Raw genomic sequence first — 17,117 nt, 5'->3', positions numbered from 1 at the left:
GCATTAACCAATCACAAGTGAAATATTCAAGTAAGCAAAACTTTATCAACCTGTGGATTCTGGCGGCGCAATGCTGTTCTTATATTATGACGCATATTTGTAACTTGTTAGTATACGATATCACTGCTCAGATGTGACCTCGGCAATTAAACTGTACAACGTATCGGAGGAAAAGCAATTACAAATACCACGATACAACAATCTCTATAAATACTTCATGGTAGATTTTCTTTTGTAGTCAAATATCGGATTTATTATTTTTACCGGTATCATTTCTATTAGAGATTCGTATGTCTACTGAATATGTCGTAAACAAAATCTGCTTGTTCTTATTTTAACCTCACATTATCTTGTCGGAGTGTGACGTAACCTTACTGAGAAGGCCAACTAAAATTTGAAACTAAAGTTCAGGTTTAATATTATATATTTATTGGGTTTTAGAAACGTTTGTACTAAATGATCCGTGCGAAAATTTATTTTAGCTAAAAGTCCTTGTTTTTATTGTACTACGATATTTGATAATTAGTGAAGGTTCACAATACTGATCCCACATCTACAGGCATAATTAATCGAGACCAAGTTGATCACTCTAAGAATATAATTAGTGGTAATTGTTGATTCGTCCGGGGGCGCTGTCATCTTCTCTGACCAAAAGTTCCTATATAGGAACTCTATTCTGACCCATAGTCGTCAAGATCGGTCGGTCAGAAATGTATTAAAATCTATTCCTCTTTTCTTCATAGTATACCACAGAATTATTTCTGTCAAACTATTATGTGCACAGAATTAATTCTGTGTTAGGAATAATTATGTACCACAGAATTTTTACTGTCAAACTATTGTGTGTACAGGATTTCTGTGTTAACAGAAATAATTATGTACCACAAAATGTTTCTGTCAACAAACCATTCTGTAGTACGCAGAATCAATTCTGTACGTATAATTTTGTTTCTGTCACTACAAAATTATTTATGTTCTCATAGAAATAATTCAGTCCAGAACGGAAATTGTTCTGTCCTCGCAGATTTATTTCTGTTGCCACAGAAATAATTCTCTCTACTCTGAATTTATTCTGTAAAGCCTATACAAATTAGAAGGTTGAGTTTTCATCAAACATCCAACAGAATCAAAAGTCCATACATACTAAGAAAGTTTGCGGTTTTCTGTCGTGCCATACTTGATTGATAGTACTTGTTATGATATAGAACAGTAAACCATAATAGTTCCTTTCTTTTCATCAAATACAACCAGGTACTTCCATGCGGAAATATACTGTAGGCCTATGTATAACATCCATTGTGTGTGATTTTAAATTTCCTCCAGCCTCAATTTGTTCTTATTTTGTGCATATTTTTTAGGCAATTTGTGTAGGATTTACAGAATACATTCTGAAGGTACAGAATTATTTCTATGAGAACAGAAATAATTCTGTGATAGACAAAATTAATTCTGTTCCGTACAGAATTATTTCTGTGAGAACAAATAAATATGTGGTGTAAAAATGTAGTGTATAATTAATTCTGTACTACAGAATAGTTAGACAGTAATAATTCTGTGGTACATAATTGCTTCTGTTAACACATAATTCATTCTGTACACAGAATAGTTTTTACAGTAATAATTCTGGGGTACATAATTATTTCTGGAGCAACAGAATTCATTATGTACACATAGGCCTAATAGTTTGACACTAATAATTCTGTGGTACATAATTATTTCTGTAACAACAGAATTAATTATGTTCACATAATAGTTTGACAGTAATAATTCTGCGGTACATAATTATTTCTGTAACAACAGAATGCCTATTTAAAGACATAAATAGCAATGTTCCAAACGGCGCCCCGTATGTGTATCGCTTCTGGATGGGTTTGGAAACGAACTTACCACTCTACCACACAATGCCGAAGCTTAGTACGTTGGTATTAAATCGTGTTTATCAAAACTGGAGTACACAACTTTTGAAATGACATTCACAAATTGACTTAGTACGTTAGCTCCTAACTTATTCAATAGCTATGTTCATAATTCAATGTTGTACTTTTACCTTATCTTCATGATGAAAATTTAAATATGGTGATTTTCAAAAGTTTCTCGTTGCTTCGGTAAACAATACCTAAAGAGGCCAGATAGCCACATAGGCCTACTAATGGTCATTATGGCTAGTGAATTGAATATGGGACTTTTACCTTATCTTCTTGATGAGAATTAGAATATGGTGATTTTCAAAAGTTTCTCATTGCTTTATGATTATTTTTAGTTATCTTTTTTATTAATGAAAATTCGAGGAACGGCCAGATAGCCACATACTAATAGTCATCATAGCTAGTGATTAGCCTCCCATTAACTAGACTAGGGAAGATATAGTGCAAAAAAGAGGAAAATTAATTGGGGGAAATGCTGGATAAACAGATGTTTCTTAGTCTGGACTTGTATGTAGTGATATTTTCTGCTGACCTGATGTGTATGGACAGAGAATTTCAGTTTACCTTACGTGTAGTCGTTCTGAATGCTCAGTACTAGGCCTACCTTCCAAAAATAGTTGCGAAAAATGTTTGTTTTGTTGTTGTTGTTGTTTTTGTTTATGTTGCTTTTGTTTGTTTTTGATTATTCGTAATAACCATGGTTCATTATGGTTATTATCATCATAATTATCATAATCATTATGCTCATCAGCATCATCATCATTATGTCTATTGTCAATTTTAGCTAACATTATTTCAATAAATACAGTACGTAAAATAAAATAAGACGGAATGCAATGTTTATATTATATACATATTTATTAATATCTTACACGTACAATATTGATTAAATAACTCTCAAAGGCCCGAACCACTTTGCATCGAGCTAGGCCGGCAGCCCGAATGGATTATATGAGATCGCAAGATACAAGATTCTTTTATTGTCATTTTGTAAACAAAATACTAGTAAAATTGTTCTTCCCGATGCAAAATTAGTAAAGAAATTAGACATAAAATAATCGGACATAAATAAAACAGAATATACAATATGATACAATATTTACAAGAGTTCTATCTAATTAAATCAGCATTGTACATGTGAATTAAACGACGATCTTCTTAATCTGTTTGTAATGCACTTTATTGGACGTAGGCCTACGACCGGATCTATTAAAGTTGTATTGCAAGAACATAGGATGGGACATGTCTTTAATTATATTGACAAATTTCTTAAGTACAGTTTTGTGTATATGTCCTCAATATTATCGACATCAGAGTTGATAATTTTACGAGAGATTTTATAATTGTGTGCTTGTTAACCGGAGTTAAGTTGCTGTACCATAAAATAAGTTGCTAACGATAGGTCTATAACACTTTTAAAGAATAGTTAAAAACCTCTGTACTGATATTAAAAGACTTAAGTTTACCTAAAAAATAAAGACATTGGTTAGCTTGAGTCGACGCGTCGTGTAAAGGCTAACTCAGACAGCGTCGTACGACGCAGCCCGACGCGATTCATCGTCGGGGACAGTCTTGAGCCGTCGTGAGAAATGTAAACATGTTTAATATTCTACGACGCGACTGCCCCCGACGCAAAGCATCGCGTCTGCGTTTAACTCACACAGACCAGACGCGACAATAAATCGCGTCGAGCTGCGTCGTACAACGCTGATGATAGCAAAACAACGATTTGCTCAGTGCGCCAGTGTTGGTGTTGGCAGTTGCTAACACAGAGCGGAGAGGAATTTGTGCGCCGACGATACAGTGTGCGCCAGTCATCCGGATTTGTTTTGGCCGGGTAACGTGTTACCTTCCCTGTTGTAGGGTTTTAGCTATTTTCATCTAAATGATTTCACTACTACTAACTGCGGGGGGGGGGGCATGTTTCCCCTTTTACCACCCCTGGACAGTGGCGGTGATAAGAGACAGGGATCCGCCACTAGAGTGTAACATTTCTTTTCATTCGATAAAAATCCTATGACAGAATTTGAACACAGGACCGGGGAATCAAAGGTAAGCTTCTTAACAGCCTTCTCTCATTTGGCACCTCTTCTAGTGAGCACGTCAGTCATTATTAAATTTATTTACATTTTAGTGTGTGTCTAAACCGTTATCAACGAAAATACTGAACTCTACTGTATAGTTAAAATTCACTAATCAGTACATAAGCTATAAACAATCACATGGCCTCATGTTCTGAATTAGGGCTTAGGCCTACATCTAATCATGTAGGCATACAATAAAAATTACTCACTTTTATATAGAGTATACGGTACTACAAAATTTTAACTTGAGTTACAAACAGTTATACCATTCATCATAAACCAGATAACAAAAAATAATAGATAAATAGATGCTTCCGTCACGAGGTTCCTACCTCATGGGTAGCGAATTTGTATCATACAGTATTTCGAAGTTGCTAGGATATCTATTTTTGCACTCGGAATGAAAGGCGTGCCACACCTCCTTACCAACATCCCACCGCAGTCCTTAATGTCATAATCACTGTACATCTAACGTATGTCCAATATATCGTCTCGTTTGGCCACCTTCTACTTTACTCTGTATTATTCTACCATACTTTGCAATGTGATGCACACAAATGTTATTACAATGCGCCTTGTAATTCCACCATTATCAGCAGCATTATCATCAACATCATCATAATCATCATTATTATTAATATTGTCACCATTATATGTGTGTTATGTACATAGAGGAAAACGAATTACTCGGGTAACTCTATATATTCGGTATCTCTCTTATCGTATGTCAGTACTGTGTCTATTCCGACGTCTGTCTGGTACCCCTCTCACTACCTCGGTTGCCTCTTTGGTACCTTTTCTTGCTCGCCTGTTCATCCATCGTCTGTCCAGTGTATCTTTCCATATAACGGAGGCATCCCTTATGCCTACCTATTTCTAGTCCCTCTACAATTTGTTAGCGGTATGAAGCTTGTATCATAATTTTAGCTATCTTAACCCCCCCCCCCCCCCATTGACTCTGTAACTTGGCACAAAAGTGTGTCGTAAACATTTTGGAACTACATATTAAAATAAGCATCCTAAGTCTAAGCAAACGGTTCAGCGCCGGTGGTAGGCTTCAGAAGACCATTGGTGGTCATTGAGAACTGTTGAGTTTTGCCGATGTGTCTGGAACTATTTCCACCAGTTAAGAATTTCCACTGTTGATAAAACAAGAAGATCAATTCGTTTATCTTGAGCAAATCAATATTCATCATAACAATGTTCATTGCACATACAGTATCATGCGTTTAAGTACAACAATGATTCTAATTAATTAACTGGAAATTGAATTAAGTTTATAAAATATCTACTTAAAGGCCAATTACAGTAGCTGTTTATTGGCTTATATGTTACTGTTTATCTGCAAGTTATAGTAGCAGATCACTCTGGCTTTAAGCGAACCTATAATGTCTTTTGTAATGCTCACTACATATTATCGGTTATGGTGTCATTATCAGTGCCGACACTGCCGATCCGACGTGGAGACTCATCACGTACCGAAGAAACTATGGTAGATCTGGCAAATCGCGATGATCCAACTACAGATGGTGTCGCAGTTTTTTGATGACCAAATTTATAGCCACATATGTAACTTCGGAACTCCCGACTAATCAAGTAGATAATCACTGGATTAATGCAAGAATTTGCACATGCAAGTAATGGTGTAAAATACCCAGCAGCAGTTGCTCCCGTTTCACTAATGCGATCAAACTGGTGCAAAAGATTATATAAAATGTATGGGAACCAGCAGATAAAGAACGCAACAGCCATGGTTGCAATGATAGCGGCCAATCGCACACGTTGTTTTTTTATCTTTTTATTCTCTGTCTCATTTTTTATCAATCTGCCAGTGGAACAAAGATGACATGAAATACTGACGTAACAATACGCGATAATAGTCATAGGAAAAAGGAACATGAATATGGCCCTGGAGATTTCGAAAATTTTAGACTGCATGCTGTATGAGTCCAAAGGATGACACCAAAACATATCGATTTCTTTATACTGAATCCTCTCAAATTCTGAAAGACTTCCTGCTCCAAATGCGAAAGCGATGGCTAGGCTCCATGAAACAAAAACCGTACTGTAATATGTTCTAGTAGTCTGCCACCGGCGATGCTGTAATGGACTCAGGATGGCTTTGTATCGGTCGAAACTAAGTATAACTAGACTAAATACAGATATTCCTTGAGAGAAAACTCCAATCGATGTGAAAAAGCCACACAGAAATTTTGTTTTACCAAGATTCTTTTCGAAAAGCTTTTCAGAAAGTCTAACAGGCGTATTTATCAGTAAGTATATGCAGTCGCTCAGAGCTAGGCTTGCCAAAAGGATGTTGGGCGCTTTTGTTGCTTGACGCATGCCCTGCTTGCAGGCAATGGTAATGAACACGGAACAGTTACCAAACATCCCGACGATAAAAATTATGACGTAGACAACTGCTACAAGTATATCGAGTTTCTTATATTTCGCACCATCCCATCCTTCGGCTTCCGTTTGACTATTATTTGCATCCATAGTGCTTATATCCAATAAAATGTAGATTGGAAATTAAATCAGAAGGTATATCAGATGTGAGTTCAACCAGCACCAACCTGTAAAAAAAAAGCAATAAACAATATGAATTCTCAACAGTAACAACATTATTTTCGACAACTAAAGCCTGGTTTCCCTAAAATTGCTACACTGTTTTCAGTGCAATCAGAAGACTCTCTGATTCGACCGACCAATCAGTATCACCAAAATGTTATCACATGGTGGCTGACGCGGCACATGTTAATACTCTGTCCACGCGTACAGGGTTTTCTTGAGAATTTTGCCCATGGCTTGATGATGTCATATTACCTTTTCCATAATGGGTATGATGATGTGTTATGACACCTTCATAATGATCGGGGGTCGTTGTATTTGTGACGAAAAACGTATGTTGAGACCATGAAACACAATCACAGACATCGAAAAGAAGGCAACCCGAGATTCACTTGTAATGTAATAGACCATTCCTGAGTGTTAATCAAACTTGCTTAAAAATTGACCAATCAGACCAGAGCCAGAAATACGTGCGAGCCTCACAGACACACGTATTGTCCCACTAAACGCACGTGTGTTTTTACAATGTAACGATATCCAAGAAGCATGGTGTAGCGGAAAAATCCATAGAAATGATTTCATAACCTTTGGGTTTATGTCATGCTGGGTTTTTTAATCATTAACATGTAGAACTTCTATTTTAAAAGATACATATAAGAGGGCGCTGTTATGTGACGCCATTGTATAAATTATACGTTCCCATTTTTACCAAGTTGATGAATTTGCTTTTCAGCTAGTTTTCTTACTCAATTTTTTTTACAAATAAGATGTTTTGCAAACGGCCTTGACTCGTTTTCCCTTTTTTACAATCTTGTAACCTATCTATAAATATTTATTTTGTTATCTCAGAGTTAATCGCGGACACAGAAAACTATTGTAATCGGCGCTATGCCACTTTCGCTTATGTAGGCCTACAGCAGATTTGGACAAACAATTTAATTAGTTTCTTCGGTTTAATATTATAACTAGAAATTGCAAATTGCAAGTGAAGTGCTGCGAAGTACAACTGCATATACATATTCTTCGAACAAAATTATTTATGCGAGTCAAGTGAAAATAATGAATAATAAAAATATAACACTGAAATAATATGAGAAACGACCCATTGTCTATATTTGAACACTTCTCATATTAGGTAACAAAGTCGTAATTTTTCATTTTTGTCAAAAGTGTCTATAGTGGTGAATTATGGTTTAGGTTTTTTTTAACAAAGTTTCAAAAATGTCTATGTATGTGGAAAATGTAGTTGATTACCAAAGGTTACAATTTTTATTTTGAAGACTGCATGGTCTAGGAAGTGTACATTTTTTTATGGGGCACGTTTCCAAGGGCGGGTTTTCTAGGGGTGAGTTGACTGCCAAAGAGTGTTTTTACCCGGCAGAACGAAAGAAGGAAACTCCGCTTTTCAGTCGTCTTAGGCCCTTGTTTTTTGACAAACAATGACTTTTCAGAGGTCAAATTGCTGTCAAGAATATGAATTGGCTGCTTCGCAGCAATTATATCATAATATTTAAAAGTTATTATAATAATAATTTTATCTTTGGTAATATTTATAATTATCTTCAGTTGCTCCAGATTAAATTTGTAATTAACTAATTAGGACCGTGAATATATCTAATATACAATTTTATTTGATTTGCATTTAATTATACTAAATAAATTGATATTCCATATTGAGTAAATACACTGAAGGCAAATCCAGTGCTTCATAAAACAGGTCAAAACACAAGTTTAAAAATACAAGCATTACGGTACAGCGTTATACGGTAAGACATACATTTATAACATCGTATAAAATATATTATAAACTGTATTCCACGTTCAAATATGAGCAACCCACCATGGGATTTGATAATAGAAGCTTTTATAATATAAAACTGGATTTTTTTGAAATGTTTGTGGAAATAACCATCAGCAATACATAATTCATCTAAAGTTTATGACTACGCGACCTATTTTGTTTAATGTAAAATGGTGTTACGAAAATGGTCCGAAGGAAATATTACAATAATTCTCATAAAAATGTCTTGCCGTTATTAGTCCTATAAACCAATTTGGTATAACGAACGAAAGTCACATAGTATACATCGGTGCTTAAACGATTAGTGTAGTTTCTCAGTTTCGGCCCAGTAGCGTAGTCTAGTTTTCACGGAGGATCTGTTTGCCTTGACTGGTCAAACACGTCTTAAATTACTGTCATTACTATGACTATAATTAAATTTTGTTCTAGATAGACAGATCACAACTGCTTGGTAAATATCTGATGGTTGTAAAGTAGCCAGAATAGCACGAGCCATTCCCACTTTCTAATTAACTTATGTTAAAATGACGATGACGATGACGGGGATGATAATTATTTCAATGAACCTTTATTTCGGAATCGATATTCTTATCAAAATATACAAACTAAACATGTGTTACTTAAACTACCAGTACATCCTATTCCTACCTAGAGGAAACTGCTTACAATTAGCCTAATTAAAATAATAATTCTCCAAGAAAAGAAATACATGTATTCAAGCTGGCATTCAATCGTTCGACTATTATTCTTTCGTATTTGAAACTAATCAGTGAACCATCTGGTTTTATGTTAATTGAGACTTGTGTGCACTAGACTACCACTTAGTGAGGCAAATTATTCCATTATCATTGATTTTTGAGTTAATGGTAATGATAAAAATATGATGATGATGGTGATGATGACGATGGTAATAAATATGATTGTGGCTACGATTACGGAAAGTATGATGGTGATACTTATAGGACGATACCGTTTAAGATCATTATGTATAGGCCTATTTATTATTTATCATGATCCTGCTGCTGCTGATCTCATGATGATGGTGACAATATAAGTTCAAGTGATGATGATGAATAATGGCGCTGTTCATTATTATGGTTTTTTCGTGAATGTCTTATTGGCAAACCCATATAATAATCATTATAATTATAATAATGAATGCCGACGGTGATACTGATGATGATTATAAATACTGGTTTTTTTTATGATGATTGTGCTCATTGCAAAATGAGTTATTGACGATGAATTAGCTGCTGCCAGGAAATGGTCATGAAAGACGTTTTCAACCAGAGAAATGGTTTTTCGTGAAATTAAACACAGATAGAGAACATAACTTTGACGTCCGGAGAATTTTAAATAACAACTGTTAATCATTAATCACCGTCATTAAATTATTATTGTTATTATTATTATTATTATTATTATTATTATTATTATTATTATTATTATTATTATTATTATTATTATTATTATTATTATTATTATTATTATTATTATTATACAAGATATTAATAAATGTTTAAAATGTTTCCCTTGGATACAATTAATTATATAATCATTGGGTTTTTTTATGTTATTGTTTCAGGAGCTCATTTATTTTAAAATTCTGCTGCACGTCTAATTTTTAACATACGATCCTCTCGTACTCACACATCCAGTGCTGCACACATCACATCTTCTCCGTGAACTTCACTTGTTGCCTTTTAAGCAGAGGGTTTATTTCAAATAATAAACTTGCATTCAAGTTACTGTCTAGCCCGCAATATATATTTTGACTATTTACTTGCACGTAAAAAGCAAATTCGTACCAGATCAGCTTTGGACGTTAATTTTCATCAACCCATATTTAACAAGCGTATTGTATAGCAAGGCGCCACCCATCTGGAATAACATTCCAGTGCACATTTGATCTTCACCATCTGTGGCTGTCTTTAGGTCTAACTTAAAGACTCACCTCTTTAATTAATTGTCTTAATTTTTATTTTTATTTCATTTATTGTTGCATTATTTATTTATGATTCTGAACTTTGCATGATATGTTTTTCCTTATTTCATCTGGGGTGTTTTTATTTTGTTTTTGTTTTTTTAATAATGATGCATTTGCTATCGTTTGTGAGGTGTCCAGAGCTGGGCCCCAACTGTTCCTTACTCGAGACAGCGTCAATTGTCTTCTGCAGTGCACGGTAGTAGAGGCGAGGGCTAATTCTGAGGTGGAAGCTACCGGAGCCCAGAATACTGCCTAACGGAGTGCCTGTGCACCGTGACAGCGACGTTGTTTTCGACATCGGTGGGTGGAGCCCTGTTCTGAATACTTATACCGATAGCGCATATGCTTTTTCGGAACTGTTTTTAGTTTAAATCCTAGGTATGTGGGGTGCAGCGCTTCGTATCTGCAAAGAAAGGTAGGCTACTTCATAAATAACCCGATTTTCTTTATGGTTAAGCTGAAAATCAACAGTAGCTGAGACAGCTATACATTTGTGTCAAACGATGGAGACTTGAAAAATCCAACCCTATATGGAATACGCTACCTGGTAGGCCTACCAGAGCAGATCTAGGGTGAGAGACCGGGACCTCTTGAAGCATGCTGAGAATGCAGATGATGATAAAAATAAACAGAGAATTATTCGTAAAAAGTGAGTTCTGGAAAGTAAAGTAGGCGTAATCTAATTGTAAAAGGTATTTGAGTTCAAGATTGGGAAGAGGAATCAGGAGCAGATGTGTTTCTAGTATAAATTTCGTGCACAAGAATGGATTGAAACTTAATGACGTCATTCAGTAATATAGTAGCAATCTCAATACCACTCAATTTCAACATTTTCTGTTATTAAAACCAACTTACAAATTTGAACCCTTACTGTAAGTGTCTGCTATACCATGAGATCTGTCTGTAATTATTCCCAGTAGACTTGGACGATACTTGAATCTGGTTTTATTTAAATTAGGAATGTTTGAAGTATGTTGTAGCCTATAAAGTAATAAAAAGGTTTGGGTATTCTCTTAAAAACGGTTGATAGACACCTTTAAGGGATAATACGGTATACAACTATGTTTCTTGAACGTTTTTGTATGGCGATTGGCGAGTAGGTCTAATATGAATTAAATATTTAAAATTTCGGTACACTGGTACAAATATATTGTGTAGTATAGTATGTACATATCATCGAATCTATTTCACATTTTAAACGATTCATGTCATGCTCTGTAATTGCGAGACTTATAGCACATAGTATCCATGGATACAGAATCATTCACAGACCTTGAATTTATTCCCAAAGAAGAGCAGTCAGTGCATGCCTCCACCCTGTTCTTTAATACCGAAAAATACGTCGAGCCTTTATGGACGATTCCATTATTTCTCCAAGGGTCAAATTTTCAGAAACATTTTCAAATTTCTTTGAACATGACCATGTTCTTTGACCTTTTAACACCATTTAATTCACCTCTCCCTTAGTGAGGTGAATTAAATCACTAAATCTTAAGATGGTTCCTTAATTACCGTAGTTTTTGTGTCTACTGCTCCAGGGAATAATGGACACTTTGTTGTCATTTGGCAGTTGACTTTGTAAGAGTAAATCCAATAGAGTAAATCCAGCGGAGGAACGATGGGATGGTCATGAAATGAAGATAAAAAAAAAAAGGAAAAGCAAGTTTATGAAATATGATGCCATAGATAAGACCTCTCCTAGTTACAGTAAGTTATTAATTGAATTGACAACAAAGAAAGCTGATATATATGACCTGTCCTAGAAAGTTTACTGAAAGTCACAATAATCTGGTATATACTTGAATTTATTCAGTTATTCTAGTAAGCATGGATAAGTTTAAAGTAGCCCCCCCCCCCCAAAAAAAAAATGTCAAAGTAGACACCCCCTCTAGGAGCCTTTACGTATCTATTTGTTAATAACAGTGGATACATTTCCTCCTTGCTGTAGGTAATTATTCTCCACACTTTACCAGTTGGCATCATTCATATCTCTGGGTGTGGGGAGAGCACGGATATAAACAGTCTTGCTCAAATGCACAGGCAGTGTGACTATCATTAGACCATTAGACAAGAACTCCGTCCATTATGCTCGAAGCATACCTCATCACTACTTTAAACTTTCAACACGTCGCTGTACCTTCTATGAATGTAAATGTGTTGTGTGTGAAAAACATGAGCATGTGCGTGAATCGATCTATTATTTACATTCAGCTTTTTTTTGTTCAATCTGTAATTTGAATTTAACTTTGCCTGTATATCATGTATCGTTATATATCACGATTTATAACTGCGACTTTATCTACTTTTAAATAGGTGATATGTAATTCTAACGGCTTCATAAACTGATTGTGCAAATTTAAAACATAGAAGTCGGAAATTTAAAATTAGTCTGCAGATGAAGCCGTCATTACGAGTGCATACATTTCTGTAATATAGCAAGATCAATCATGTCTGAATTGTTCCTTCTTAGAACACCGATCTTTAATTATGTGCAGTAATGAAAGCTCGGGGGTTTGGACAAACGACCATTAACTCAGCATAATCTGTGTCCAATCACAATGACAAAAAGCAAGTAATTTAACTTTGAAAGAGGTGTAAAACAAAGATATTATTTTAATGAACTGATGAATAAAGCGATATTTTTTATAATTAAAATTAAAATTGCTAAGTTACAGGCCACGACATTAATATGCCATATAAATGTAGTTTTTTTTCCGTCACAACTGATCAGACAAATTACTTTATGAGGAAAAAACACACTTGGGTTATCTTGATGTTATATTAGCATAATGCTTTTATGGGAAAAAGCCCCTATTGTACAAAACATATACATTGTAAACAGAGACGGATTAAATAGCCAGTTTTTAGACTCGCGCCTGCTTTCCAATCCTAGGATCCTAGGTTCAATTCCTGCCACAGGACTGCCTTGTCTTGTCATTACAAAATGGTTATGATGACCTGTGTATACCGTGTTGATCTTTTTAATTGCCAGACTAAAGGGCTGTGACTGGACACTCAAATTTTGCACAAGGCCCAAAACAAATACAAGGTAAGTCAATTAATTATTCATATCCAAATTAACGAGACTCATTTTCTGGTAAGATTTATGGTTCGTAAACAAAGTATAGTGTAGTCTTGTATATACACTTTAGTAAAGCTTCAATGTTTTGTTTCTATAATGCCTAATGTCCATACATACATCATACATACATACATACATATATATATATATATATATATAAATTATATATCGCTAATATATATACACATACACCTATATATATATATATATATATACATACATATATATATATATATATAATTAAAACGGAACAGTAGAGAAAATATATAGGCCTATATATATATATATAAGATAATAATACAAAAGCGCTGAGTTAGACAGTAGAACACAAAAGAAATCAAACAAAGTATATGTATGATATATATATATATGTATGTATAGGCCTATATATAACTGATACACGTGAAGAGATATATTTATGCATGCAGTTTTTAAAATTATATACATGCATATATGCCTACACCATAAAAATATTATAAGGCCTACCATTATTTTATATAAAAACATCAAAGAAACTGATGACGTTCCTCGGAATTCTAATTTCCTGGAATATAAATAGCGATATATAATTTATATTAAATGGATGTCGCTTCCTCTTCTGAGGACTTCATCAGCGTACGTCGGATGAGGACAAAACATTCGTTAAAATAAATGACAATTTTATGTTTCCATAACGTCAATCTTTGATGTTTGTCTCGGACGAAAAATACAATACTGCGTCACAGTAATGAACACTCAAATACGTAAACTTCGACTTTAGGGAAACACAAACATGTATTACACCGATTAGGCTTTCGAATACTACCTGTAGTGTGTGTTTTAAATAACTGAATTGCTATTGCAATTGGACCTACATCTAATAAGCTATAGCTCTTAATCGATGGATATATCACAATAGTTAGCAGGTGTGTACCTTAATCTTCACTTAAGTACCACAATCTAGTAAAAACGATATTTTTTGTTGATCAATATCATTCCGCAATTGATCAATGACGATCGCATAAAAACCACACCATAATTTACTAGGCCTATCTGTAATTAAATTATCGCCATTGATTGGACGTTAATAAGCCTATAGGGCTTTTTTCCTACACAACCGTTTAAAATCAATAAAACATAGATTAACAAGGGTAAAATCTTGATTTAAAAAAAGCATCAAAAGTAAACACTGCCTGATTTTTATCACTTGTAAAGAAAACACTGTTCTTACATCAATAAACTTCATCTGTGCCTTTGTGAAAAAGACAATTTATATTTTAAGTTCGGTGGAACGTTGGACTCGCACATGACAACCATAAAGTGACGTCATTCGTTAATTTAATTCGGTAAGAGATTCAAGCTAAATTTATTGTCCATTTAAAATAACAGAAAATCAATTAAAACTCAGGCAAAAGTAAAAAGCTGGAACCAAAATTAAAAAATCGCCGTTACAAATAAACAAATCCTATAACATGTGCACGCTATACTCAAACTGCACTCTGTACTCTAACAGAGGCCCAGTACAGTATCTATACAGATACTGAATATTGAAATATATAGGGTAAAACTAGGTCTATATAGATCAGGTCATTAGAGTACTACACACACATCTTAGTGCCCGTATATAGTCGTAAAGCTCTGTCTAGTATTCGTCACATAAATGTTTGTATGACCATATATAGTCATGATGAATCCATATATGGTCATGATGTGATATGTGATGTGATATTTAGGTATGCCACATATCTTTATATAGGTATGCCACTGTAAAGTAGGAAATAAAATGTTTTAAAAATTGACTGGCTATTCAAATGGATATTTGAATGCTAATAAAACATACTGTATAGGAACCAAGTGCCAGCATATGATTAGATTATAACTTCCAAGCACTCATCCATTAAACTATAGCTATTGTCATAGCAATTTATAATACAAATATTTTTTTCGATTTTTTTTTTATAACCTGGTTTTGATGAATTCTTTCAGTGTCTAGCCAACCTTTCTTGAGCAGGCATAGATTTGCAGTGTTAATGAGACTTTTCTTGAGCTTCTTCGATTACCTTTTACCATTTCTTTCTCTTGACACTTCTGTAATCATCGTTTTATTTATGTACGTTATTAATAATAAATTAATATATATTTTAGCATCTCAAAAATATACAGCATCAACTTAATATCAATAAACTAGATAAAAATAAATAAAAACATCATCATTATCATCCTCAACATTTAGCAATATCATCATCAGAAATTTAAACAAGGGATACAAACCAGGTAAGAAAGTATATACATACTCCAAGTATTGAAATACACGCCATCGTGTTGGGATTCAATATTTCGACATTAATTATGTCATCATCAGGTCCTGATGATGACATAATTAATGTCGAAATATTGAATCCCAACACGATGGCGTGTATTTCAATACTTGGAGTATGTATTATACTTTCGGATACAAACCAATAGTAAAAAAATTCTGTATTTAAGGTAATATGAAAACCATGAAATAGGCTCAGTACCGGTACCTATAAGAATTCGCATGGGTTTAACTGCACTAATGAGCCGCTTCGAGACGTTACGGTATATAAATGTGTCGTAACATCGATGGTATATGCGATTGATGGTCTGGATAAAATTAATTTTAGATGAGATAATAAATAATCGCTTTACTTATTTACAATTTTGAACTCAGATTCAACATATAAAATCCATAATAAACAACATTCCAATGCTTCTCTGCTTAAATCCTTAAATTTAGATAAACATTATAATTTCATTTCAAATTTTATAGTTTATAAGCAGTATCCTATCCGCCGGTGGATTCAGAGATGTCCGTAAAGAGGGGTGGCGGTTGAAAGGGGGCCGAAAATGGGACCGATCGAGATAACACCAACCTAAATTTTTGTTTTGTAGACGCCCGAAAATAACGTCTGAGGCGTTTTGGGCTATTAATTTTTTCCTTTTCGTTCTTTCTTTGTTTTTGTTTTCTTTTTACTTTCCAAAAAAAAAGGGTGGGGTGGGGCTAAATCCGCCAATGCTACTAATGACAACGTCAAGTCAATGGCTCCTAAATGTCTTGAAAAAGATGGCTATTTGTACCTACACCAGTATTTTTTAAACTGACAAAACCAAAAACCCAAAAGAAAAATTCAGAAATATTCTTTTGACTCAATACTAAATATATTTCCTCGGATTTTAATTTTTAAACTACCAAACATCAAAATTCGATTATTTTACTAAAATAAGAAAATCCAGACAATTAAGGTTATGTAACGAAATAGTTGTGAAATCCTCCCGTTAGCTTCTAAATAAGGATGTTCAAAATTGTTTTTATACTCTCAATTTCTCCCGCATCATTTGATGATATTACGTTCAGTTTCATTGCGATAGCAATAATTCTAAATCACTCTACAAAAATAAATCAAGAAAAAACTGTAATAGCTTCGATGACTATTAAAAAGTAGAATGACTCCGGGAGTAAACTTCAACACGTCTACTTTATTTCAATACATAACACAGAGTAAATCCCGCCTCAAGCGGTAATACAAATATAGTGTGGCACGACGCACCTTGATACTACGCGCGCGCTACTATCCAGGGTATGGTTATTATGGTTACCAGTTCATGTAATAGTAAACAGTTTATGAATATCACACCCCACCGTTTAAGCATTGCAACCTATAGTGAA

General features: G+C 34.2%; 1 protein-coding gene across 1 annotated transcript in view; it reads right to left on the bottom strand.

Annotated features, from left to right (window-relative positions):
- Nucleotides 1-3,899: 3,899 nt before the first annotated feature.
- Nucleotides 3,900-17,117, bottom strand: part of LOC117124082 (bombesin receptor subtype-3-like) — a 29,938-nt gene continuing 16,720 nt past the window's right edge. Inside the window, exons 4-5 of the mRNA XM_033270222.1 lie at nucleotides 5,489-6,585; nucleotides 3,900-5,148 (exon numbers count right to left, since the gene is read on the bottom strand). Coding sequence (XP_033126113.1) covers nucleotides 5,035-5,148; nucleotides 5,489-6,508 — 1,134 coding nt within the window. The 5' untranslated portion in view covers nucleotides 6,509-6,585 and the 3' untranslated portion in view covers nucleotides 3,900-5,034. The remainder of the gene's footprint in view (nucleotides 5,149-5,488; nucleotides 6,586-17,117) is intronic.

Source organism: Anneissia japonica, unplaced genomic scaffold, assembly GCF_011630105.1.
Source record: "Anneissia japonica isolate Jap-2015-1 unplaced genomic scaffold, ASM1163010v1 scaffold522_len1101056_cov227, whole genome shotgun sequence".
NCBI lineage: Eukaryota > Metazoa > Echinodermata > Crinoidea > Comatulida > Comatulidae > Anneissia > Anneissia japonica.
Note: the sequence above shows the minus strand (reverse complement) of the source record. Positions and strands in the feature narration are given on the sequence as shown.